General features: G+C 42.0%; 2 protein-coding genes and 1 long non-coding RNA gene across 9 annotated transcripts in view; 1 reads left to right on the top strand and 2 right to left on the bottom strand.

Annotated features, from left to right (window-relative positions):
- The first annotated feature begins 444 nt into the window (after positions 1–444).
- Positions 445–25,091, top strand: TSPAN15 (tetraspanin 15). The gene is made up of 8 exons (XM_028729471.2): positions 445–850; positions 7,394–7,579; positions 9,896–9,970; positions 14,472–14,567; positions 16,445–16,561; positions 20,375–20,422; positions 21,916–22,032; positions 23,867–25,091. Exons 1-8 carry the CDS (start codon positions 749–751, stop codon positions 24,017–24,019), a joined length of 894 nt encoding a protein of 297 aa, XP_028585304.1. The 5' UTR covers positions 445–748; the 3' UTR covers positions 24,020–25,091.
- Positions 8,591–12,723, bottom strand: LOC144328043 (uncharacterized). Its single transcript, XR_013393268.1, has 2 exons — positions 11,562–12,723; positions 8,591–10,909 (listed from the first exon to the last, which is right to left on the bottom strand). It is a non-coding gene; the product is annotated as an uncharacterized LOC144328043 (long non-coding RNA).
- Positions 25,092–25,233: 142 nt separating the features above from the next.
- The window catches only part of LOC114597205 (broad substrate specificity ATP-binding cassette transporter ABCG2-like), a 29,521-nt gene continuing 26,975 nt past the window's right edge, over positions 25,234–27,779 (bottom strand). For all 7 annotated transcript variants that reach the window (XM_028729468.2, XM_028729466.2, XM_028729464.2 and 4 more), the window contains 3 exons: positions 27,367–27,456; positions 26,619–26,671; positions 25,234–25,623 (listed from right to left, as the gene is read on the bottom strand). In XM_028729468.2, coding sequence (XP_028585301.2) covers positions 25,476–25,623; positions 26,619–26,671; positions 27,367–27,456 — 291 coding nt within the window. In that variant the 3' untranslated portion in view covers positions 25,234–25,475. The remainder of the gene's footprint in view (positions 25,624–26,618; positions 26,672–27,366; positions 27,457–27,779) is intronic.

Genomic DNA, 27,779 nt, shown 5'->3' with positions numbered 1-27,779 from the left:
TAATAATAATAATAATTTATATCCCACCCATTTCGCTGGGTTTCCCCAGTCACTCTGAGCAGCTCCCAACAGAATATTAATAGCACAGTAAAACATCAAACATTAAAAATTTCCGTAAACAGGGCTGCCTTCATTAGTTGAAATGAGGCTTATTCCCAAGTAAGTGGGGGCACGATTGCATCCTACATCTAACGATATCTGTTAAGGCTGCCACCGCACGTGAAAGACAAATTTATTATGACATCAGCGCTTGTGGATTAAACGTCTGCTTCATCCGATGCAATGGAGCATAGTAATCAAGTGTCAGAAACACACACACACGTGTAGACGCTGGAGCTCGATGAGAACGCGCAGCCTGCGGCGATTCAATCAGAGCTTAAACAAGCGCAGCGGGAGCCCCTCCGAGGGCGCGAAAAATCCCCGGAGCTGCGGCTCGTTTTGAGGTGCGAAAGCGGCGCAGTCTCCGACTAGCTGCCGCTCCAGGAAGCCGGGGCGCCGTCGCTTTCTCGTCTCTCCCTTCCCGGCTGCCCTCGGGGACACAGGCAGGCTCCTCCCGCCGTCTGGCGCAGGCGAGCCGCTTCCAGAGAAGAGCAGAGCAAGCGCCGCCGCCGCCGCCGTAGCTCGCGGCCTGGGGCTCCGCAGGTGGTTTACGGGCGGGCGGGAGGAGCAGGAAGCGCGGCGGCAGCGGAGGGATTATTGGCGGAGGGGAGGCGCCCGGGCCGCGGCAGAAGCAGGCCGAGGGAGGAGGATGGCGCGGTCGACGGGAGACTCGGAGCAGGTCCGCTACTGCGCGCGCTTCAACTACCTGTGCCTCAAATTCACGCTCATCACTTACTCCACGGTGTTTTGGGTGAGTGCGAGGGGCGGGCGGGCCGGACCTCCGTCAGGCGGCGACAGCAACTCCCCTGTAGTAGGGTGTAGCCGCCGAGCTGGGGCAGGCAAGAAAGAAGGGAAGCGGGGCGACGAGCAAGGAGCTGCCATGGGGGGGGGGGGGAGAGGAGAAATGCCCCTCCGTGCCCGCGCGGGGTTGCCCCAGGGATGCCCTCCTGCTGCCTTTAGTGTTTTTTTCTCACAGAACCGGGGCGACCTGTTAGCAACAGGTGTGGTGCGACGCGGGTAAGGCTGCTGGAAAGAAGCACCAGGAAACGCGCCGCCCAGCCGCAGCGTTTGGGAATCTGAGGGGTTTTTTTGTTGTTGTTGAGGGAGTTGCACACAGAAACCACACACACACACACACACACACACACACACACACACACACACGCCTCCTCCTCCTCCGAACACGCCGGGGCGGTCCGTCCAGTTGCAAAGGTTTCCAATCCCACCCAGTGACGGGAAAGCAAGCAGCTCGCTCGATAAGCACGTGCTTTTATTTTTTTGTCAGTGGGAGGCTATTCCGTGGTTTAAAATAACGCCGATTTCAAAGTATGTAACGGAGGAGACCCTTCAGGGGTGCGGTCAGAATAGCTGTAGCTTGACTTGTGCGGTGAATTTAACTGTAGGCTTTTAACTTGGCAAACTAGTGCCCTGACTCAGTCGAGGAAGGAAAAAAAGGCATTAAAGTGCTTGTGACACCTGCTGCCTTTCTCTAAAGCGATCATATGCTGGCAGTGGCTATTAGAAAAGGCAGGGTCACATTTCCTTGTCATTTCCTCCTGCCCTGAAATTTGCTTCTGGTTCTGTCGAACCATTAATAATAAAATAATTCATTTTTGCAGTAAAAATTGTTTAAATAGAAATCGTCTCTGAAAATTGTATATATACTTAACTTTTTTTGTGTTGTCATGCACCCATCATTCTGCAACCAACATTGCAAACACACAGGTTTGTTAAGAAGTGCAGAAGAAGATAAAAACCATGCATTTATGTGGCCTGCATAGTTCTGAGTTCAAAGTCTCAATTTTTGCTTGTGGCACACCCCACATTAGTAGAGGGGGGAATTTTAACCTATAAGGAAATATTTAATCAATTAGTCACATGGATGAATTGATAAGAGCTTGCAGGTCTAATTCAAACAGCCTGTTTTGTTTACAATCACCACCATTTCCTTCCCTTCCCTTTTCTCTCTCTGCTGTGTTGAATATAGATTAAACACCTTGGGACAGGGATCTGTGTGTGCTTGTTCTTTGTAAAACACTTATTACACAGTGACAGTGTAATATGACTGACTGATTGAATAATATTGCTCCCAATAAGACTTATTCCAGTAAAAACCCCAAGCTTTCATGCTATTTGAAAGACAGTTCAGCTGTCACTTTGGATTGTATTCATACTTATACTGGATTAATTAACCATTAACACATGAGGATCTGGACTGGACATAATGTTCTCTGTTACTATGAATAATAGTTTATGCGGAGTGTTAGATACACACACAGTTCTCTCTTCTTCTGCACTGGCTTTGGTCTAGAGAGCCTGGTTTGTTTAAACTAGAGTTCCCTGTTTAGATGAAATAAGAGACTGTGGCTTAATGTTTGCTTACTAATCAGTACATTATTCCAGGGCCAGGAATTAACCTAAAGCTAAAGATGAAAAGAGGGGCTTTAGTTTAAACAAACCAAGATATCTGCACTGAAGAGGACTTGCAATGGGAGGGGCAAAAGAGGAGCAAAAGGTTTTGACACTCGTTCTTGGCTTCATGGTTTATGAATTACAGATGGGAAGCCGTGTTGGTCTGCCATAGTCAAAACAAAAAAAAATTCCTTGCAGTAGCACCTTAAAGACCAACTAAGTTAGTTCTTGGTATGAGCTTTCGTGTGCATGCACACTTCTTCAGATGGTTTATGAAGCTAGGAATAATTAAGTCTGAACTGACCCTTACTTTGTTCATTATTGTATCTTCAGATCTGTGACTGTCGCTCAATCAATACACAACACCACTTAATTAGCATGTAGCTCAGTTAACACACAATGCCCAACCATGATTTTGTGGCTGGGAGTACCTTTGCCAGTTTGCACATGCTCTTATTCCCTCCCCTCCTCCACTTCTGAGTTTTTCTAGCTCACATTGCTGTGATGTCCAAATTGGCACCTTATGATTTGTGCTAACTTCTGAATCATGGTTTGCAAACCATCTTCAAACCAATGTTTCAAATTCTGTTTAACATCATGGCAAACTATGGTTAGTAAACATCAGGAAGTAGATGGAAGAGGGTAGATTGGGGTCTGTTGGTGAACTATTGGCCAATTTTGGGTGAACAACCTAGTTCAGGTGTGGGTAAGATTTGTCCCTGCAGGTGTTGCTGCACTCCATCTCCCATCATGCTTGCCATTGGAGTTCAACCACATGTGGTAGCTCAGAGGTTAGCAACCCCTGATCTTACCTCCTTTAAGTTGTGTTGTTGGGTTTCTTGCAAAAAATGCTTGACTAAATGCATTTTGATCTCTTAAGAAAAGAGTGCACATTTTGAATCGGTTAACACCCGTTTGTTGTGCTTTCATTGTTTAGAGGACTTGCATTCTGGATATGAACTCTTGCTTTGTAAATATGAAATATTTTGGTGGACTCCTGGGCTTCTTAAGAAAAAGAAAACAAGACTTGTCTTGTGGGTATCGTTAGAGTCTTTCATTGGGCAATAATGGCTGCCTCAACAGTGAGTAAGCTGAATGAGATGAAAGGTTAGGTAGCAGTTGCTCTGTCAAAATATTGTTCTGTTTCACTGAAGTGAGTTGAAGAGGTCGTTGGGGTCATGGAACTACTGTAAACTTAAGATCCAGTTAAAAGTGTGAATGTAGAGGCCTTATAATTGTGTTTGTGTGTGCATTGTAGCTTTCTGTGTATTAATTATAGGAATCACTGCCGGATAATTCCAGTTTTCATCAGCATCATTCTACCTACATTGGGGGACGGAACTTGCCGATCTGTTTAATAATGCTAAAAATCATTTTAGAAAAATGTGGGTATTGTTTTAATGGCTCAAGTTTAGCTGGAACTGTTTGGATCTTCAGAAGGTGTCTTAGAGGATCCCGGGCTGATATCATCTTAAAGATTACTCACTTTCTTCACTCTATTTAGGCATCACAGCTAATAGATCCTCGACTGAAATTCCACTAAAGGTTCATGCTGTTCTTTATCCTTATGAGGAAATTCCTTACTTTTGTGTGACGCTAGCTGATTTCCTATTTACAGTTAAAGTTATCTGTATTCCAGGCGGCAAGGATGTAGGTCCCTAGTTCCCAGTTCCTTATTATTAGTTCCCAGTTCAACAGAGAGCTGCATGAGCAGCCTAAATGGGGAACTGAATTTCGTAACATCTTGGCAACCCAAAATGAGATTTGGGGCACCTCATACCTTACATCTCCATGACTAGGAGGCTGTTTCCTTCAAGATACAGCAGAGACATGTAGGGGCATTTCCCTGAATGTGCAAATACCTAAGTGTGGATGGGGGCAGGGACAAATGTTTGAACCCCTGATGCTTCTCAGGATGACATGCATGAGGCTTTTGAAGCGGGGCTTGTTTGTGCACCCCGCCTCCCATCCACAGATACAGTGTATGCATATTCCGAGAAATGCACAAACATGCCTCCTTATTCTCTCTGGTCAAAAGCTTTGCTTTTGCACAACACACGATTCCACCCTGGTCATTCAATGTCACAGTGTCAAGCCTTATGTTATAACCAGCTCACATATGCCCAGGAAGGCTGGCACTTCTTTGCACACATTCCTATTTATGGATGAAGGCTTCAACCAAAAGTCAGACTTTTTTAGAAAGAAGCGACTTAAGAACCTCAAATGGAGAGGCCTCTCCCAGCCAATACACTTTTGTCATAAAAGATTGGTGAGAGGATCACTCCTTCTTTCTCAGTTTATTTTAAACTGCCTTCTTTGGCAGTTTTTCTTCCTCAGAGGAATTTTTATTGAGGGAAAAGAGACCTTTTTAAAGCTATGCTTATTTTTAACTTTGATAAATGCAATGGTTTATATTTCTGCTTTATATATAAAAGGATTTCCCCTTAGTTCCCCGGCTCTCTTGGTTATTGATGGGAGAAAGCTGTGAGTGTGTTGAGATATGGGAGCTCTAAAAATACAATTCAGTATTGGTCACTCGGGCCATATGGAGACAGGATCTTTCACCCCAGAGCTAATAGCACTGTGGGGAATATTTCCACCAAGATCATGGTTGAGGGGAGGGAAGGCTTAAACATCCCCATGTGCTGCAGTCCTAACAAATTTAGATACTGTATTAATATTTATTAAATCATATTCAATTTGAATTGGATGATCATGTAGCAGGGATAAACTGATTTTCTCTCTTCTAAAATGTTGGATAAGAAGGCTGCTGAAAATAAGTAGAATCATAGAATAGAATCATAGAGTTGGAATAGACCACAAGGGCCATCGAGTCCAACCCCCTGCCAAGCAGGAAACACCATCAGAGCACTCCTGACATATGGTTGTCAAGCCTATGCTTAAAGACCTCCAAAGAAGGAGACTCCACCACACTCCTTGGCAGCAAATTCCACTGTCGAACAGCTCTTACTGTCAGGAAGTTCTTCCTAATGTTTAGGTGGAATCTTCTTTCTTGTAGTTTGGATCCATTGCTCCGTGTCCGCTTCTCTGGAGCAGCAGAAAACAACCTTTCTCCCTCCTCTATATGACATCCTTTTTTATATTTAAACATGGCTATCATATCACCCCTTAACCTCCTCTTCTCCAGGCTAAACATGCCCAGCTCCCTTAGCCGTTCCTCATAAGGCATCGTTTCCAGGCCTTTGACCATTTTTGGTGCCCTCCTCTGGACACGTTCCAGTTTGTCAGTGTCCTTCTTGAACTGTGGTGCCCAGAACTGGACACAGTACTCCAGGTGAGGTCTGACCAGAGCAGAATACAGTGGCACTATTACTTCCCTTGATCTAGATGCTATACTCCTATTGATGCAGCCCAGAATTGCATTGGCTTTTTTAGCTGCCGCGTCACACTGTTGGCTCATGTCAAGTTTGTGGTCAACCAAGACTCCTAGATCCTTTTCACATGTATTTTGTTAGCTTGATTCAGGTAGAACAAGAACAGAAGAAATATTACCCTGGACCAAACCACTGCATCTAAATAGTCTTTAAACCTCTTTTGTTGACCAGCAGCATTACACTTTCCATTTTTAAGTTCAGAATAGAGTAGTTGCTTTGGACGACAATAATCAGGCATCCACACAACATGACCAGTCCAACGAAGTTGATGTTGAAGAATCATTGCTTAGACACTGGTGATCTTTGCTTCTTCTAGTGAAGGAAGGTGAGGACAGGTGACCCCACCTAGGCCCGAAGTAAACCGCCCCCCCCCAAAGCAGGCTCAAAGCTTCTCAAAATCATTTTCTCAGCAGCTAAGCATCTGCTCATTTGCTCTGCTGTTGCAAGGCAAAACCGTTACTTTTATCAGCACAAGAAGGTTTCAAAAAGCTAATGAATAGACTCTGTTCAAAGCAAGCCTGAGAACTGAATCTTATCTCATTCTAGTTGCAAGTTCTTGGACATGCTGAACCGCTCTCCCCCCCCCCCCCTTTCCTGGGAAGGGCGCCAAGAGTCCAAAAGAGTCCCAATACAGGGGAGCTTTCTGTTCATGCTCAGAGGAATTCATGGGCAGGACTCATGCTCCTTCTACCAGTTCATGGATGGTAGAAATGAAAGCCTTTTCTCCGAAACTATTCCTTGAGTGTCTGTTGACTCCCATCTCCCTTTCCCGGGCGCAATATTTTTCCCACCCGAGGGCAAAGCCTCATAAGGCTACACTAGTACACTGGCATTAGTTCACCTGTCCCAATTGAAATGCAGAGTGTTTGAGGACTGGGACATTCACAGGGAAACCAAAATGCTTGTTTTCAAAGATATTGTACTACCAACCTTACTGTATGCTTGGGTGTCCCTATAAGGCCATTAAGACCAAAGTGTAAGGCTACCTTGTGCACCACTATTATCAATAAAAACAAACATCGAGTATTGTGGCACTTTAAAGATTAACACAATTATCCTTTTAATAAAATGATATTGTTTTATTAGTATGAATCTTTTATGAAAGTGGCACAAGACTCTTGGCTGAAGTGGACTTAACACAGTTAGTCTTCTGGAAATGTATCAGTGGTATCAGTTCGGCTACAGAACAGTTCAATAATGTTTTGGTTGTGACATGGCCTGTTGGAAATACAATCTGCCCCTGATTTAGGGACCAGACAGAATAATGCTGTGTGCTTGATGCTCCCAGTTTGCTGTACCTGGTTTAAGGGTTTTTGCTTTAAAAAAAAAAATCAATTCCACCTTTCAAGATTCCTGCTAGTTTGTACTTTTGTGAAATAAGCAGTAATTTGATCTTCTCTTTTTAATAAGTCAGTTTGAAATACAGCCATTGGTTTTGTTTGGAAAACAACAATAACAAACACTTTTTCTCTTTCTTTCTGTTACAGTTGCTAGGAGGGTTTGTCTTAGCCGTTGGCATTTATGCAGAAGTTGAAAGACAGAAATATAAAACCCTTGAAAGTGCCTTTTTAGCTCCAGCCATTCTTCTGATACTCCTAGGTATTATAATGTTCCTCGTTTCCTTCGTGGGTGTGTTGGCTTCCTTAAGGGACAACTTATGCCTTCTTCAAGCTGTAAGTACTTTTATATAAGTAGAAGTCTACTTGTAACCTGAACTTGATGTTTATAAAACTTATTTTGTTCTCTATTCTGTAAACAGCTTTAAGACAGCTTATCTAATAACTTCCTTCTTTGGATAAATAGCAGAGAGAAAGAAAAGTACAAGATGGATTCTAATTTAACCAGTGTAAACGAAGTTGTCAAAGGCAAACGCTTTACTTTAGTGGCACTTAATCATGGTTTTAGAGAAAATGTGGGTGTAACTGAAAAAGCCTGCTTAAACAAAAGTAAGAAAAATGCGATGTAAATTCAGGCATACAAAATGTTTTTATATTTAACAAATATTTAACATGTGTTTACATAGCTTGATGTTAAAAGCGGTCAGGATAAAATATTTTCATTCACAAAATGTATTTACTTATTATTTAAACTGAAGTCCATTGATTTACTGCCTCCAGGTTAGCAGAGGTTTCTTTCACAGCATGTATGCTTGAACTTTGTCCATCTACATGGTTTTTTTTAAATGTGTCATATTTTTATATAACGTATTTATTTATGAAAAGAGCCCTTTGATCTAAAGTAGCACCATGATTCCTTTTGGGGTAGAACCAGTGATCGACATTTTCACAACAACAGTAAAACAATCAATATGCGTAAAACAATCAATATGCAAATTAAATTTAGAGCAATGTTGAGAATGAAAAGTAAACAGCAAGAATTCACTAACACTACAGTGGTACCTCCGGTTAAGAACTTAATTCGTTATGGAGGTCTGTTCTTAACCTGAAGCCTCCCGCTGCCGCCATGCCGCTGCTGCACAATTTCTGTTCTCATCCTGAAGCAAAGTTATTAACCCGAGGTAATATTTCTGGGTTAGCAGACTCTGTAACCTGAAGCGTATGTAACCTGAAGCATATGTAACCTGAGGTACCACTGTATTGGCCTCTGGTGGGGTGTTCCACTGCCAATCTCATGTATGCACGTGAATTGATGATTACAATATTAGAGCAGCCCACTCGCTCTGCAACACTCAGTCAGGTGTTTATTAAAGCTGACCAAGGAGACGAAATCCAAAGTATAAAATACAAAACCACAGCCTCCATGAAACCAATGATTTTAAAATGACAAGCTCAGAACTAAGAATCATAGCAGGCCTATGAGACATTGCAACATTCGGAAGTCTTGCCACCTGCTTAATAATAAACGTATTGATCCCCTCAAGGAAGAAACTCGGAAAATTCTCTGAAGATCAGTTAGGAAACTGTTTCGTAAGTGAATATATTGTGTGCAATCTTCTGATAAAACGACAGAAAAAGAACTGACCCTTTTGACCTCTGAGAGGTCATATAGAAAGCATCTGCCTAACTAAAGGGAACTAAGTTTTGAAGTGAAACATTAAGATGGGCAAATCAAATAGCTGTTCTGTACTTTGGCACCTAGCAACTACAGTGGTACCTCTGGTTATGTACTTAATTCATTCCGGAGGTCCGTTCTTAACCTGAAACTGTTCTTAACCTGAAGCACCACTTTAGCTAATGGGGCCTCCTGCTGCCGCCGCACGATTTCTGTTCTCATCCTGAAGCAAAGTTCTTAACTCAGGTACTATTTCTGGGTTAGCGGAGTCTGTAACCTGAAGCGTATGTTACCCGAGGTTCCACTGTATGTGCTTGCATGGTGCTGGCTGCAGCGCCCCCATGCCACAAGTGTCTCCTTGATGATCAAATGTAACAGGGGGAAGGTCCCTCCCCTTTATGTTTGCCAGATTGCGATGATTTGTGTTTCCCTTCTAGTGAGTTGCCCTCACCAGCCAGTGGTGCATGTTTCGATTTCAAAGCCTTGTAAATTTATAAACAAAAAAGGGGGAAGAAAGAAAAATAACACCCCTCACATTAACCACTCAGTAAACTTCACTATATTCAAATGTGCGAACAGGTATCCAAACAAAATGGATTTTGTTTGTAAAAAGTATGTTTGAATGTAGCAAGGGCATTAAGGTCTTCGGTCCATTGCGTAATAAGAGTCTAAAACATGAGTGCTGCACAGAACTCAAGAGAGGAGGGACCTGACTGTGGTGCCACAGGTCTGCCTTCATCTCCTGTGCTGTACCGCTGCTGCTGCCTGCTGCTCATCCTCAGTAGTTGAGAGACAAGATCACCCCCGAGGCACATGGGTCTCTGCAGAGTAGCAGTGGCAAGTGCTCCAGTGGCACTGCCTCATCTACAGCAGTTCTAAAAGTTGCTTAATTTCCCTGGAAGTCATGAGTCATGATTTCAGTGCTGAAGATTTTAGATTTTGTACGTTTTCGTAATATTTTTGAAATTCTTTTGCAGTTCATGTACATCTTGGGAATTTGTTTGCTCATTGAATTAATTGGTGGAGTTATGGCCTTAATGTTCAGGAATCAGGTAAGAAAACTGAAATATTCAAGAAAATGCCTAGTTTAAAAAAACTTCTCCCTATTTGTTATGGAAAAATGGAACCAGTACTCACTTATCTCAAAGCAAAATTACTGATTATTATGGAAGAGTCACAGAAGATCATGTATTTGAGTAGCAAGATTGCAACAAAATCAGGGCTTGCAAACACTACTGTAAAAATAAAATTGCATTCTGGCACTCCTGATTCTGTGCCCTAAACAACTACGTAACTTACTGAAATCAAGCAAATTTTCATAATTTCTTACTTTGTGTAATTTATTCTGCAATATTCACTCTTGCCAGCTATAGAAACTCTTTTTATCCTTCTGGCTTTTCAGCAGGTGTTTTCCACAGTTCAAAGTGCATGTTTTTACCTTAAAGGCTAAAACTATTACCATTTAAAAAAATGAAATATGAGATTCTTAGGAAGTTAGATTCAGTGCCTAATACCACACTATATGTTCAGTAGGCTGTGAGTTCAGTTTATTTGTATGTATGTTGTTTTTCCGTCGTCAGCTGTGCCCAAAGCAACTCATTAAGTTATCAAAAATACAACATTTGGGGAAAATCCAGTTTGTAACCAAATGTCAATGTCAGTGAATTCAAGTAAGGCAAAAACTTTTCAACCAGAATAGGATAAATTCAGTATTACAAAGAAACAATTAGACCTCAACAGTTAGACTTAAACAATATGTATGAATGAAGCTAATAACACACTTCAAGTGCTGCTCTTACAGCACTCCAAGAGCCCACACTGGTTTAAATACATTTCAGAGGGGGTTGGGGGCTGCTCATCACCAGGCTAGATGGTTCACAATGGGCTCCCCTTTCTGTCTTCCAGAGGAGACTTGGACAGCAGCAAAAGGGAAGTTCCTGTTAAGGGCCAATTGGTTGAATTTTTCAGGCTTTAAAGAATCTTGTGTGTTACTGTAGTAGGAAAAGAAAGAAAGAAAGAAAGAAAGAAAGAAAGAAAGAAAGAAAGATGGTCTTTACTTCCAAAAAGAAGGAAATACGTATATGATGCCTTGCACTTCCTTCAGTATTTTCAAAAGACACCCATAATTGAGTATTGGCAAAATGAACATTAACTGAGGCTAAAAGCCTGGTAGCTAATAAACTAAAGATTCTGTAACTGGTTGGCAATTCTAACATTTTGTCATAAACTGGGAATAGCTTTGAGTGTTGCCAGAATATAACTTCATAGTGCTTTAGGAAGATAAGGATCGACAAGTTGTCTTTGGCAGTCCGCTACCCCTCTGAAGCTTCCAGTCTGCCTGCTGGCCTTGCATGTGTGCAGTAGCATAAATACGATAGAATGAGACAACTTGCCTCTGTGCAGCCTGGATACGAGCACAATATATAGGCATCAAATATCACTCAATACATTATTGCTTAGATTATGTTATGTGAAGTTTCTTTTCAGAATGGAGAAATGCAATAACATTTTCAAGATGTCAGATTACCTTGTTCGGAGATTTGCAAATCAGGCAGCGTGATACCACTGCAGCTTCACACTGGCTCTCTGCCTGTGGCCTAACACGATACAGGACATTTAGGCTGTAATCCTGCACACACTCACCTGGGAGTAAGTCCCACTGAAGTCAGGAGGGCCTACTTTCTTCTTAGAAGACATGTATCACATTGCTCCCATGCCTTGGGAAAAGACTTGAAGCACAGTAAGTTGGTGAAAAGGTTGTATATGTTAAAATATAACAATCAGAAGAACTGCGGAATAATAGCCAAATCAAACAAATGTGAGCAGAGGAAGTTAGCTCAGGTGTTGGAGGGCAACCTCCCTTCTCACATTCTGTGGCTCCCCAGCCAAAGATTGGAATAACCATCCCTCCTTGCTAGGTGAATCATGAGCTGTAGATGTGCCTCAAGCCCCAGTGTTCAGAAGCTTTCATCCAGGCATGCAGCTCTAGTCCAGAGAGCACTCAGCAGCACCTCTAAAGCTTCTTGCTTTGGGTGATAACTTGTGGTTGTCCCCTGTCTAAAAATGCCTCATGGTACCAGTCAACTGTTGTTTTAATTTCCTTCATCAGCCTGCACAGAATGCTTCAGAGGCGATCGGTTTCTGCTTGTTTGCGTCCACCCACTCACACACAACAGCTTGAAAATAGCTCTAAGCACTGGCAGATGGACCCCATTGACCCAGTGAGGGGCAGGAATATCATAATTGATTCTGGGGTGTGGAATATAGCTCCCCCCCCAGACCAAGAGAAACTGCTTGACCACGTGGGAGAACCCGAGTCTCTTCCAAAGTGAGAGGGATAGAGCAGACTTGTTAATTGGACAGCAGGTTTTTTGCAAAGAGCAAGAGCAATTCATTCTGCGTAGTGAGAACTTGGAATTTCAGCAGCAGCATCCTTAAAAGTCCACAACTATTTTTAACTTGCCTGAGCATCAGTTCCACAAGGCATGGATAAATTCCTACCCGCAGCACTGTAATGTCCCTTCTTAACTTGTAATAATGAGGCATACACTCATTCTGGCTAGGCCCAAAGGGTGGAGATGTAAATTACTTCCTTCCCCCAAGCTTCTCATTTTACAGGTAGGTTTCGGTCAGCCTGTTCCAAGAGCTAGTAAGCAATTCTGAGCCATTAGTGTTTTGGAGAAGCGTGGAGCTTGGTGTTTCCTCTTGCAGCATGAGCTGGCCTGACAAGCCTGTTTTGTCTCTAAAGTTGACGTACAAGTCCTCTGATTTGCAAAGGCTTGTGTACCTTGAATGTCTAACTCAGGGAAACAAGGTACAAGGCTTGTGTACCTTGAATGTCTAACTCAGGGATCGCTTGCTAATAATAGTGAAATGAATAAAAGTTTGAGATAATAGGGACCCCCTCACACACATAATAAATTTTCGGTTATGATGCTATACCTTCAGATGCCTTTCCTCAAAGTAGTATTTCTGTTTGAATATTGCATTTTCCCACCATTCAAACCGAATATTGTATCTATGTGAAAAGGAATGGTGCACCAATGGAGACAGGATTCGGCCTGAGCACATCTTGGGCCTCGCAAGAACTTAGCCATTACGGGGTGTATCCTGCTATTAGAATGATACTCATGTGAGAGATAGGTATTTTCTGGTTTGTTTGTTTCTTTGTTTGTTTTAAAGAACCATTTTGTACTCCAGCATTAGATGTTGGGGACAACGGTGCTGATTTGGGCCCCACATTGTGGGTGCCCAGCACGACTTGCCCCCTGCCCACACTGTGACATTATGATGCACATGCCATGACATCATGATGCACGCTGTGGTGTCATGACGTCATAGCGTGGGGCGGGACACAAGCTCCAGCAGCATGGCGACAGGACGACTCCTGCCAAAACACTCACTCTCTCTCTCTCTAACTCCACACTCTCTCTTCCACCCCATGCTTGATCTCCCTGCTCTTTCTCACACACACCCTGCCCGAACTCTGTGCTCTCTTCCACCCCAACTCTACACTCTCTCTTCCCCTCCTGCCCGAACTCCACACTCTCTCTCCCACCCCCCGCCTGAACTTTGTGCTCTTTCCATGGGGTGTGGAGCCTGTGTGCCAGCTCCTGCATTTTGTGGGTGCCCAGCCCCTATATGGGAAATTTTCTGGGTGCTTGGGCATGCAGGGAGATAGTGTCTGTGGTAGGGGCGTATGCAATCTTCAAATTATTTTCTGTGTGCGGACAAATTGGAGGAGAGGAGAGCTTGCTGGTACCCACCACTTGTTGAAGGGAGAGATTACAATCTCCAGGTTGGAATGGTATAGTGGGAGAGTTTTTATCTTCTAAAGCAGTAAAAATAAAGGAAAAAACCCAAATGCTACAAAATGGGCATTGGAAGGATGTATTATTTGTTACTTATGATACATTGCAGGCATTGTCCAACAGTTAATAACCGTATTCCACGCAGCAATGTGAATGAGAGGGAAAATCACATTTTCCCATTTACAAAATACTCCAGTTGGTATGCTGGGAAAATGCAAAAATCCTGTAACAAAGCCACTTTTTCATTAAGTTAGTTCTGTGGATCCTACATAGTGGTCTAAGTAAGATGTTTCACATTTATTGCATGAAAACAACTATTAAACCGTAAGCAGACATTTGCAGGAGTAGGTTCTTGTTTTCCTACAATTTTATATATTGACAGGGCCTAATACCAGACTAGTTCTTGCATATTGCTTATTTTTAGGGCTGTCAATCAGTTACACATTATTGACCCGTAATCTGCCTTTGATTCTTACATTAAATTGTAGATATCATCATCACCTTTCTAAGATACCAAAGGAAGTGTGAGAACTTACAGCATGTTAATTTTTTCTCTTTCATTTCCTTTTGTAGCAGCTTATCAGAACTAAGATTCTAAAAAGCATTACAGTCATTCTCAGCCCCACTGCTGAATGGACTTGTTAAAACTTGTTGCCAGTTATGGATGGTATGAGTGCATGCTTATACTTTTTTCTTTTCAAATGATGTGTGCTTGATTTCATTTAGTCTTTTTTCCCTTTAGACAATTGACTTTGTAAATGAGAACATCCGAAAAGGGATTGTGAATTACTACGATGACTTGGACTTCAAAAACATAATGGATTTTGTTCAAAAGGAGGTTGGTTTTTGGATGTCAAATTAATCAAACAGTAGTAGGCTATTCATTGATTCCATGTGCTACAATATAGCAGTAGCTTCCAGCTATTTGCTGTTCAGGTGGATGTGTTGGGGTGCTCAGTGCTGGGGTGGCTTCCTTGCTGACAGTGGACCCCCCCCCCACTGGTAGAGGCTGGCAGAGCTGGGCAAGGGTATCTCTCCTCCATTCAGACCCTCTCCAGCATGGTGAGTTGGGGGTTTGGATGGCTCTGTTAATTGCTTACAAATCTTATGATTTAATTTCCATACAAACAATTTTCAGGCACTGAGGTGTTTGTCGGAACTTGAAACCCTTGCTGAGGGAAATAGGCCATTGAGAGTTAGAAATTGTTTTGAACCACGGCTGTGTCTTATGCCATAGCATGCTTAATTGACTCATTGGTTTGTGTTGAAATACTTACTGGGTTGCTTTTGCCTTGAGCTACAGAGATGTTAAATGAAACGGAAAAGTTGGATATTTTTTAACATACAGAGAACAGCATGTGTATAGATATATAGATGAAAACTCCCAACATTTAAAAGACAACTTTGACTTTATAGTGAAGATTTTGGACACAACCCAGAAGAGAGGTTCTTTTGGGCAAACTAAATTGTAACGAAGGGAGGTGTGCATAAACATTAACGCTCATTTCAATGAGGCTTGCTCAGAAGACCATGGTGGTGAATTATGTTTCTTATAAGATTTCTTTAAAGGGGACAGGCTTCTTTTAAAAAAAAGTCAGGAAGAAATTGTTTTAGGCATGTACTAATTCATAGCTTTCCAAGTCTCCCTTTTGTTAAATGTATACACAAAGTTTTAGAGTTCTCGTAAGTATCTGGTTTATCTTTGTTTAGGTCCCTTCCAATGAGATGTTTAGTTAATGCATTAATGATTGGTTAACAGTGTTTAGTTTTCTAGTTCTTGTTTTATAAATGAAATTACATTAGCTATTCTCTTTTACTCTGTAATGATACTCATAAAATCTGGGACAATTCTGTGGTGCATAGTCTGAGAAAATTTAGATGCAGCAAATGGAAGCTGAAGGTCACAAATGATGCAAAGGAAAGTTTATTCAATCATTTTATGATGCTTATTGTAAATAGCGCATCAAAATCCAAATGTTTTTTGAGTTTGACCTTCAGGAGTGTAGTCATCAGCAGATCTCCGCTTTTGGCTTTGGCTGTTTTGCCTGAAGGAAGATGCTACGTTCAAAATGTATGGGGATTTCATGATATTTTAGCCATTAAATTAAACACACACACACAAATAAATTACACAGTATTCAGAACTTTGGCTAGATAGCTGCTGCCCTTTTTGTTCCTATTTCAACCCTACACATTCATTGCTTTAGTGTTTATCTTTCCTTTTTTGCAGTCAGACTAGACATCATATAGCATAAATTTAAAGCAACATATTGCTTAGGTCAGCCTTTCCCAACTTGGTGTCTTCTGGATGTTTTGGACTATTAACTCACATCAGGTCCAGCCAGGGCACCAGGTTGGGGAAGGCTCCCTTATACCTATAATTTGGGGTTCTAAAGTGAAATAGGGATTGCTTTGGAATCTGGTAGGATCAGGCCTTGAGACTTCCTCACAGAGTTCTTTACAGGCTCTTCCTGCCCCTGAATAGAGCTGCAAACAATACACATTTCAGTGGTTTTGTGTTCCATACATTTAAATTTGTGATTAGTAAATAATGTTAGGCACCGCCACACATGCCAATAATAATAATAATAATGAGAAATTAGGACATGAAGCCTCTATAATAATCACGAGGTTTTTTTCTTACTGATAATAAGGTTCTAAATTTCTGCAACAAGGATTTGTCTTTGTGTAACACCTTTCCCCCCCTCTTCCAAGTTCAAGTGCTGTGGTGGTGAAGATTTTAAAGACTGGTCAGAAAACCAGTACCATGACTGCAGTGCCCCAGGACCACTAGCTTGTGGAGTTCCTTACTCTTGTTGTGTCACAAACAAGGTAAAAGTTATTTATTATTCCGGATTAATTTTGCAGTTACCTGTTTGTTCCTCACATCTCACCAAATGATTTTTTTTTCCCCATGAAAGAAAATCAGTCTGGCAAGCTAAGATTGCCACCAAGAATGGAAATCTGTACACGGAAGGGTTCGTTATGTGATTCATCTTGCTTGATATGATCAGTGCACACTTAGACTATGTGTAACAAATGGTAAGCAAGTGTACATTTTCCACACAAAAGCAGATCACCCAGAAACAGCCTTGGTAAGGATAACAGGCTCTTTCAGTACAATTTCCTAAAAGGAAAAGTTCTAGGAATCCTTTTTAAAATAAATTGGTTTATTTGTGTTGGTTTTCTACAAATATTTTAAGTACTGGATTCCCCCCCCCCCCCAATATTTTTTGAAGCAAATGAAGAATTATATCCATTTTCTTCTAGTCTGTTTATGGAATGAAAGATTAATTATACCATGTTACCTTTTCCTGACCAATCAAAAATAACCATTAAGAAATGTTTCCAAAGAAAGCATAGTAATAACATCATATCAGTATGATAGAATAAAAAGCTCAACATCATTTGGATGAATTAAAAATTGACGCTCCATTGAGATTTTGTGACAGAGAGGGTGATAATGGAACGCTGTTTAGCAAAATATTTTTGCATCTCTTTTTTCATTATTACCAAATGAAACCAGTAATGTCGCTATAAATAGTATTGGCCTTTTTAGGTTATAAGAGAACATGTTACCACGTATATCACAGAACCAGTCCTTGAAATCTTGCAGCACCGTCTTGTTAACACTCATTTGTCTGGAGGATGCCACACCGACAGTCTTTAAAAAATAAATCAAGATGAATAAATCTTAGCCGCTTGACATGTTTCCAAAACCAACTTGGCTTTTGCACTGGAAATGTACAGATGTGAGCAGTAATTAGTCATTTACTCTCTGGTCATGGAAAAGTACTGTTAATATGTGAGGGCAGTGTCTCTATCTTTGGACAAATTTCATGCAGTACATAAGATTCAGATACTGATACCTAGGTGTAAGCAGCTTCCTATCACAGCCAAGCTTGGGGGCAGCCCACAAATTTGCTTGCCAAGGAACTTTTTTGGGGCCAAGCGTGTTTATGTTCTGCCACCTCTGGCATGGCGCTGCTCAATAGAGCCTAGGAGGGGATGCCTGGGCACAGTCTGCTCAATTTCTCCTTCCACAGGCTATCAGAGCTTGACAGGACTAACTCCCATCTGATGGGAAGGCAGGATTAGGAATGACCTGACTCAGTCCAGTGGCCTCCTCCCACATCTTAGCAGAACAGAGCCAAGGATCTTAAAATGAAAAGTTGGCAGCCCTATGTGCTACTCCCATATCCTGTAATTGCTTAGAGCGGTTCTGCAGACGGACTGACCCTGATTAAAGAGCACACAGTCTTACAATTGCCAGAATGGCGGAGGCTGTTTTGCTGCCCTGCGAGTGAACAGGCATAACTTTCCCTCCAACCCTCTTGCCTAGTTCTGCAGGTGTTCAGTGTGGTAGATCCTGAAAGGAGGAGATCTGCCTGTGGAAGATCCTAGCTGGCTGGCAGCTTTGATGTCCAAACTCTAGAGCAGTTTTATGGCTTCCTTTGCAATTTGTGATTATTATTATTTTTTGCTTTAGGAGGCAAGTTAAATATACTTTATACGTGTGTGTGTGTGTGTGTGTTGCCACTTTGAACAAACCCCAGAAGGGTGGCAACCCGCTCATCATGGGAAAGACAAGAATTGGTGGGCAATCCAGTATTCAACTGTGTTCTGTGTACATTTGCAGTACTTGGGAAATTGTACTGCCTGGGCCTGAGCTGGGCTCAGCTGCAGTTGAAGAACAGGCACTTATCTTTGCGTGGAACATCTGTCACAACGCTCTGTCTCACACCTGGAGGATGCTTTAGAGCAGTGGCCCTAGGGCAGCACCATCTTCAGAAAGATGACAGCCACCAAGAGCCACTGCTGAAGGAAGCCTGTATGCAGCATCATTCCCAGTTTTAGGACATACCTAGGAAGCCACCTTCTACTGAGTCAGGCCATATATATGTTCATCTAGCTAAATGCTGCCTGGCAATGTTTCCAGGGTTTCTTTCCTCGCCCTTCCTGAGGATCTTGGGGATTAAGGCTGGGACCTTCTGGGACAAAGCACAAACTCCATCACTGAGCTGCAGTCTTTGTTGCTGAGAAAGCACTTTCTCTGCTGCCACTCCTGCCATCAAGGAAGCATCTGAGGCAGCCTATTTTGTTGCCCTTAAAATGCACCTCATATTTGCTACCTGAGGTGAGACCTTCTGCTTAGCACTACCTATAAAACAAAAGGTGCTTTTTCTTCCACTATGCTCAGTAACATGCAAATGTAACTGTTTGCACTCTGAAATGGCCTGGCAAAGCTGGAGATCTTAAAAAAAATAAAACTACCTATAGCTTAAATCATGCCTAGTTTTATTCAAAGGTTTTCAACTTTGGCATTGCCAGTTGGTTTAGATGATAGAAAAACAATTTAACGATTCCTGTCATAGCTTCCGATGACTTTCTCTCTTTATCGGAGGTCCTTCATCTTGCTTATTGACCCTTTGCAGGTTTCTGGAGCATCCCAGGACACACCTCGCAAGTAGTCAGTGCATTTATGTGTTATGTATTGTGAATAGTAACTAAGGGCACAAGGTGCTGGGAACTTCTCTGTAAGCCACACTGAAATATGCCTCACATGTGACTAATTTCTATACCACCTTTTCAATGGAAGAAGCGAATTCCATGCAAACTGTGTTTAGAGAGCTAAACTTGACAACTGTACACACACACATTTTGTTGCAAGTATAGGCACTTGGAAAGTACAATTGCTGTGCACATGAAACTTCCTACAGGAGAATATAGGATGTTGTTCAGCAGAGATGACTGGAAATTAATGGAACAGAAGCACAGATTTGTTGTGTTCTATTCTGTTTCTCCTTTGTATTTTAGTTTAAACCAATTCACAAACCAAGAACTTATATATTGACCACTAATAATGAACCATATATTGCAGATATTGCTGCAAAATTATTATGCTATTTTTTTGACATGAGAAGACTTGGCCTATTTATTTGTATCATTAAATATCCAAATGATCCTTGTTTATAAAACTCAATAAAAATTGTTTAAAAAAGCAGCAGCAACACAAATTTGTTCTTAAGTGATTTCTTCGTTTGTGCAAGAGATGTTCCCAGTCGACTTGGTCAACAGTAGCAGCAGTATTGTGTGGATATCCTTGTTCATGCCTTGGTTTCATAGTAAGGAGAGTTATGATTTATAAGTGGCATTCATGGGCAAGATTCAAGGCTCAAGCGCCTTAACAGCCCTCAAGGTTGGCCATTCTTGTTCACAAGAGAAACTGTGGCCTTGTGAAACATGTGAACTCTGAATAAATTAGGATATTATCAAGGGCTGTGTAACTGCAAACTGAATTGTGAAGCTTGGTGTAAGTCTTTGAGCTTTTGAAGTTCGGGAGATTGTAGTAATAATTGTGGCGGTAGGCAACTCATTTGTGCCAACTTCACATTTTTATGTGAAAGTACCTTCCAAATAGCATTGAAAATACTTTCCACAAGAAGCGTAGCAGGGGCTCTTAATGCTTACAGTCACTGTTGTTTTCCAGTTTACTCACTGTACTGTTTCAGGTCTGGTAAAATGAAGACATCCAAATATATACTGATTATTTCATAGTTTGCATTATCCAAAAATTGAAAATAAGCTATATAAATATATTCACGTTTCACTGTACTCATATTGTGAAATATATTTTTCCCCCAGACAGCAGTTATCAATACCATGTGTGGATATAAAACTATGAACGAAGAGGTAGGAACATATCTTTTCCCCCATATACAGTTAGCTTTAAGCCATTTGAAATGATCTACTGTTTTGAGGGTACAACTTGCAGTCTTGTGTCTGCACCATCAAGCATTTCTGTTGCAGACCCAGAAAAGGAAAACTCTCCATGTCTTATTTGTTCCTGTGCTGTTTTTTATGCCTTTGCAACCCACACATGCCAAGAAGAGCATGTGTATGATTTGTAAGGCTCCAGTTATCTTCATCACAAATAGATCTGTTTGTGGGCACACCACAATCTGCTGTTTAAGGCTGAGGTAAACAGATCTACTTCTGAGTAAATGCCCAAGCAACAGGTTGTTGTTTTTTAATAGACACATTTTCTGTGATTTTTGTATATTGTGGGTAGTTCTGCAGTGAGGTTACTGCTGACTTCACTGGAACAAAACATGGATGCGGGGAGCAAGATGAATTGCCTGTTCTTTAGACCTAGCATGTGAGTAAGAGCTGGCACAGAAATACCAGTCTGTTGTTGAAGTTTCTTGCAATGCAAGAATGCATTTTAGGCGGAATTAAATGTTCTGCTAAGGCGGCTGTTGCATTTGCAGTGTGCATTTCTGCTTGCCAGATGAAATGTTCCCCCCCTTTCCTCCTGTTTTGGGGGTTCTCCTGACCCAAGCAAATCTGAGGAGGGTGTAGTGGTCACTCGGGGGACAGAGCCATTGGGCTAGGAAGACTAGTTGTGTTGGCTCCCACTAGTGCCAACAACTGACTTAAACGCAGACCTGTGTCTCATGTGGTTGGTCTGGTAATGTTGGCCTGAAAGTAGGACTGAATTGCTTGCCATCTCTCCCATCCCTTTGCAGCTTAAGATTGGGATAAGATGTAACCAATGGAACTGGAATGGCAACTTGAACTCAAAAGTAATTTACTAAAAAATATGTACTCTTTCAAACAAGGCTCTAGGGCAGTGTTCCCCAACCTTGGGCCTCCAGCGGTTTTTGGACTGCAACTCCCATCATCCCTCGCTAGCAAGACCAGTGGTCAAGGATGATGGGAATTGTAGTCCAAAAACAGCTGGAGGCCCAAGGTTGGGGAACACTGCTCTAGGGATCTCTCAGAGCACCTAATGTTATATAAAAAATCATTTTAAAAATCCAATTAAATCATAACGCAACCAGTGTCATCTTATAAACAAATCATCAGCAGTAAACTGCCCTGGCTGGAGGGGCAGTCTCTTTTGAGAGGCACTGCAGAAAAATCCCTGCTCTTTGGCATTAGTCTGGACTTTGACAAAGAGGGAATTGGAAGCAACACCCACTCAGACGATCTCAGTCCTAGTATCTGGAGAGGCGTAGTATATGGAGTAGACATTTTCAACCTGCCACATAAAACCCACAGATCCCAGCAGTAAACTCTTTGTGTGAAATTCAGTGGGGCTGTTAGCATTGAATACAGGGCACATACTGTCTCAGTAGACAAATCAGGCTGTTTACTTAAAATTCTCTGTTGTTACTTTACAGCGCCTGAGTGTTCAACACGTGATATATGTGAGAGGATGCACAAGCGCTGTACTGATTTGGTTTTTGGACAACTATGCCATCATGGCTGGCATTCTGCTTGGTATATTGCTGCCACAGGTAAGGCTGGCAAGACTCTAAAAGGAAATATTCAGGACAAGGCCTTGGCTCCTTCCTTCCTTGTTGGTTTGTGAGCCACAGTTTGCAGCTTTGATGCGTGGCATGGGGTCAGTTGTTTCCTATATGTGTTTTGGGATGTCAGAGAGGGTGGCAAACTTCTCTGTTAATTATCGGTCAGTTTGCAGTAGAGCTGGACCCCTTTTAGTGTGGTCCGTAAAGACAGACAGTAAGACCTGTGAAACTTAAGTGCTTGGGCATATATTTAAAAGACATATATATATATATATATATATATATATATATATATATATATAAAATTATATTTTGCTCTTAGAACCTTTGAAAATCCTTTATGAATGACACTGTGGAAAACATTTTTACAACTGACTAAATTGCTTCATGAAGCAGATTGGGCATTCAGCCTGTCTGTTGACCAGCCTTGGTGTTAATGATTCTGATGACTGCCTGGATGATTCCTATACTGCTGGTCTTGGAAATAAGTAGCCCTGGCAAGGATAAACTAATATAAATGGTACGATATGTTGAAAGATTGCAGTTGGCAAGGGTGATTGTGTCCTGTTGAATTAGCGTTTCCGAACAAAATATTTGTAGAAATGGCAAACATTGCACATCAAACTATATATGTTACACAAACATTACCTCATTTAACAAATCGGGAAGGAAAGGGTTTATAAGCCCTCCTGTTTTCCTCTCCCTCCTTATCAAAATGCTATTGCATATGTCCTCTGAGAAAGTATAACTCCCATGAGATTTTGGGGGTTTTCCCCATGGCATGCTAGCAGCACACCAGAGAGGGAAGGGAGAAATCCAGGGGGATTCCAGACTGCGATTGAATCCCACCTGAAAATACTCAAACGAGTAATTTGGGTTGTACAACTGCAGTTGATTGGGAGGTTTTGTGCAACAAGCTCGCTTCCCTCAGAACCAGACTTTTAAAGTGATGAGAAGATGCACTGGGAAGTATAGAGTAATGCTTGCTTTGGCATAATGTCTTCTGGAAGCAACCCCAATCTTTCTCTTCTCGTGGCATTTGGGGCACCACTCCCACTTCCTCTGTGCCATCGAAGAAGTTTAAATTAAAGAGGAGGGGAGGAGGATTGTGATCCTGGCACCAATAATGTTTTGAGGATCGGAGTGGCTAGGAGGGAGGGAGATTTCTCAAAGTAGCTTGGAAAATGTCAGGCTGTTTTTGACCTTTTGGGAAATGCCTTGGCTTACTTCAAAGCTGTTCCATTTTGGTTTGGGGAAGGCTTGCTCTTGTCTAACCTTTGTCAAGAATCTCAGTGATTGACTTCCTGGGGGATTATATTCAAGCATCCATCCTTTGGATGGTGTAGCGATTCGTTGCTGTCAAGTCTTGCTTTTCCGAAAACACTTTGTTTTTCTGTGTGAAATTCCTTAGCTCAGGCAGCAATGGTCTGAGATCCATTTCTCATGTTTTTAGTACTTTGGGCACTGTGCAAATCATGTGTGAAGTACACCAAAGTGCAAATTTCTGCACATTCAGAGGTATGGGTCCACACCTGCCTTTTCTGAAGGTTTTTAAGGGGACAAGTACCAAATTTCAATATGCCTGAGTTATCCACACTTGTTGCTAGGTGCATGTTATAGAAGCATAGTTGTTATAGAATCGGAAGGGACCTTGAGGGCCATCTAGTCCAACCCCCTGCAGTGCAGGAATCTCAGCTTGTGTCCTTTGATATCTATCTGAGTACAAACTTTAAAATGAGAATTGTTTCCCCCAAATGAGCAGGAATTGTCAACTGTTAGTGAATGGTGCTATTCTGATCATCCTCATCACTTTATTTTGCAGTTCCTTGGGGTTTTGCTGTCTTTGCTTTACATCACCCGAGTAGAAGATATAATTGCAGAACACAAGCTTAATGAGACTCTGCTTGATGGAGGGAGACGGAAGGCGGACATTGAATTTACTAGCGCTGGGTGCTGTATGTGTTATCCTGAGTGATCCCCAGGTATTCCTTTAAGAAAGACAAATGACTAACATCCCTTTGCATTGTGCCTTGACTGTAGTCAGAACTTAATGTGTGATTTGCAAACAATAGTCCTTAGGAAACAAACCTCCCAATTCTTTCCAGACCTTGATTAATTAATTTTTTGCTCTGAGCGTTCTTTACAGTTTCACTGGCTTTGAGCTTGAAATGTGTTGTCTCTTGTGGCATCTAAAAATCTAGCCAGTTTCCTGCTTTACGGTAAACAGTATAGCTAATCTGGGAGGGAAATGGTTGTGAAAATTAATACAATAATTATTGTAGCCAAACTGACTATGTACTAGGGCTGTTTACGTTCCCTATGCAAGGATGTCGCTAACAACATAAAATCATATTTTCTTCTTTCTATTTTTCTAGTCATTTTCAGAACATGGTAAGATTACCAATGCAGGGGCCACAATCTCAAGTTCACTCTAAAATATTTTTTTGGTGACTTTCCCACCTCAGAACGATGGTTAGCTTGAAGTAGCCATTTCCTAATTTTTTTCCAAAGGATATTTGCTACTTTGTTTTTTATTAGCTGACTGAATTCAGGCTTTTTAAAAACTTGAAAATTTTGTGTAGGTTCTTTTTATTTTCAAGACTTGGGTCCTACCACTAGGCAGATTTATTCACGGCAACTGCAGATCATACTATTTTGTGGGCATGTTCAGTTTTGGGTGGAAGCCTGTGTAAGTAATACTTACTTGTCCAAATTGTGTCGTTTAAAATACTGTGCAATCATGTTTTGATGCTGCTTCTTATGGGTTAGGGAAAGCACTCTGGAGGCCTTGATTAATCTTTTGTGCCTTTCTACTATAAACCACTATCTGGATTAAGTCAGATAATGGCAGCTTGCTTTAATGCCAATTTAATTTCCTAATTTATATATTTTTGTATGATATTTGGTATCCCTGATTAATTTGAGTCCCGTATGTATTGTGATGTACTGTATTTTTCCTGCCTATTGACTGGAATTCTGGTGTGTACAGAGATGCAATTCTTTATATAGAAAATAAATTTAATGATTTTGTAAAAAAAGAAAAAGGAAAACCTTTTTTAACTTCATAACCGAACAAAACGTTTTCATAATCATTGCTTCTAAGGTGAGGAACCAAATGCAAACCAAGACATGCATTTTTTTAGTACCACTGAATTGTTTTTCAATCAACAGGTCACATTGACAGCAGCATGGCACTTTCAAAATTTTATTTTAAAAAAAATGTACAAAGAGGAGGTACATTCCTGCTCACTTACTCTTCAAGAGGAGCGTGGCGTGACAACACCTATTTCACAATCCCAATTGTTCATCTGTAAAAACATCTTAATTTGGCAGGCTATCACCAATTAGAAAAAACAAGTCCTAATTTCATAAGATAGAGGAGAGACTCCAGCAGGGTAGCTGTTCTCCTAATGGCTCATTAATGCCGTAGTCTATTTCCAACGGTTTACTCTCAAGAGCTGCATGTAAGCAAAAAAGAGGAAGATGCATGTCAAGCAGAAGAGGGCCAGCTCATTCTCCCAGAAACCCCACGTGCTGTAGTCAATTTCTTGGTCCTTCATGTAATGCTCTCCAGGGACCCTGAAGGAAGAATATGGGAAGTAGGCTGCTGGTAAAAGCCCAGGGAACCCAGACCTTCTGAGCATTGCACATTAAAGGTAAAGGTACCCCTGCCCATACGGGCCAGTCTTGCCAGACTCTAGGGTTGTGCGCCCATCTCACTCAAGAGGCCGGGGGACAGCGCTGTCCGGAGACACTTCCGGGTCACGTGGCCAGCGTGATGAAGCTGCTCTGGTGAGCCAGAGCCGCACACGGAAACGCCGTTTACCTTCCCGCTAGTAAGCGGTCCCTATTTATCTACTTGCACCCGGGGGTGCTTTCGAACTGCTAGGTTGGCAGGCGCTGGGACCGAACAACGGGAGCGCACCCCGCCGCGGGAATTCGAACCGCCGACCTTTCGATCGGCAAGCCCTAGGTGCTGAGGCTTTTACCCACAGCGCCACCCGCGTCCCCTTGCATTGCACATTACCCCATAGCTAACAAGCAGGCAAACATTGTTGAGAAAAGCTTCTGGAATATAACTCTTACTTTGCAAACCTGCATGTTGTTTTTCAAAAAAAACCCACTGAATTGTCTTTTTATAAAAATTAAATTCATGGAAAACAGCTTGTAATGAGACCTATCAGCTGTGATAGCTAAAAGGTGCAACTTCAGAGGCAGAATTCACCTTCCCACTCAACCGCAGGAAGAGGGGTTGGTATCAGTTTTGATTCACCCTAACCCTTCCCTGCCCTTCCAATGGCAGAAAGTGGGGGGGATGCCAGGGTGGATGGAAAGCCCCTTGGGCTCCACAGTATCCCATGGCCTCATGTTTCTCCAACACACCACTGACAAGGGAGGGGAAATGCAAGCCCTGGAGGTGGAACACTTACTTTCCCATCCAGCTGCTCCCAGCCCTAACTTTTGGTCCTGGCTGGTGTGAGACCAGCAGAGCTCTGGATTTGCCAGCTTTTCTGCAAGGGTTCTCTGTTTCCCATCCCCCATTAGAGTGCTCTCCCCAACAGGATGGTTTTTACCTGGTAGAGTTCAAGTAGAAGACTCTTCCTTTAAGTTCATTGATGGTCAGAGCCTGAAATTGAAACATGCATTTTACAAACGCAAATTATTGGGGTGGGGGAGACATTTTTGACTGTCAGGTCACCCAGTTTCTGGGTGCTTTCATATTGCAAACAAGTTCAGGTATAAGTTTGTTTGCATCATGTTTTTTTAAAAAAAAAACTTGGGTGGAAATAAATCTGGATTAATTTGGGGTGGGTTAGACATTTTGATGCTGATGCCACAGCTCAGGCTAGAGTGGATGTTACAATAAACTTGCATGAGCATCAGAACCAGTTCCAGAATCACCCATTTGTGACACTTTTCTCCCCAAGTGCATTTTTGTCATTGTTATTTTTTGCAAAAGGGAAAGAAAAGATAACTGGAGCTAGGTGTACAAAGCAGTGTTGGCAGATGGGAAGTGTCTGAGCATTTAACCCAGTGTTTCTCAAACTTGGGTCTCCAGCTGTTGTTGGACTCCATCGTCCCTGACCAGCAGTCCTGCTAGGTAGGTATGATGATGCTTTGGTTCAACAACAGCTGAAAACCCAAGTTTGTTAAACACTGATTTAATCATTTACCTACCCACTGATTCTCCTCCTGGGAGACTCTCACCAACCCCTTCCCAGCAGACTTCTTTCCAGACTTGTACGCCAGTTGGGGAAATAACCTTTAAAACATATTGGGGAGGGAGCTGCAGTTGGAAAAAAGTCAGTCCCTGTGACTCACATTCATGCCATATCTGTAGATACTAATCCATTTGATCCAGGACAGCCAGCTCAACATGGAATTGAGGTTTACAAGAAACCCACCAAAGACCTGCAGGATATAGGATGCCCAAACAAACAAGCAAATAATTAAAGACCATGGTAAGAACTTGACACGTCCCATGGGGTTCATTAAGCAGCGACAGGCACTCTGAGTCATGCTCCAAGTTTGGAAGCATTAGCTTTCGCTTTTGGTTAACCACCAATTGTGGTGACATTAGGAGTACCAAATGGATTAATTTTCAACAAGCCAAACTTCAAACCACGGTTTCTGAAATTGGCTTGACTAACCATGACCAACATTAACCACAGTTCCAGAATGTATGGTATTGCTGCAATTAGTGTAAGCTAAGGCTTCCAAACTCCTCCTTAGGA

This window comes from Podarcis muralis, chromosome 6 (genome assembly GCF_964188315.1).
Source record: "Podarcis muralis chromosome 6, rPodMur119.hap1.1, whole genome shotgun sequence".
NCBI lineage: Eukaryota > Metazoa > Chordata > Lepidosauria > Squamata > Lacertidae > Podarcis > Podarcis muralis.
Note: the sequence above shows the minus strand (reverse complement) of the source record. Positions and strands in the feature narration are given on the sequence as shown.

Excerpts from the sequence above, each read along its gene's own strand:
- TSPAN15 (XM_028729471.2), top strand. The coding sequence starts at position 749 with ATGGCGCGGTCGACGGGAGACTCGGAGCAGGTCCGCTACTGCGCGCGC. Across the intron at positions 851-7,393 it reads CTTACTCCACGGTGTTTTGG|TTGCTAGGAGGGTTTGTCTT; the intron begins GTGAGTGCGAGG and ends TTTCTGTTACAG. Across the intron at positions 9,971-14,471 it reads CCTTAATGTTCAGGAATCAG|ACAATTGACTTTGTAAATGA; the intron begins GTAAGAAAACTG and ends TTTTCCCTTTAG.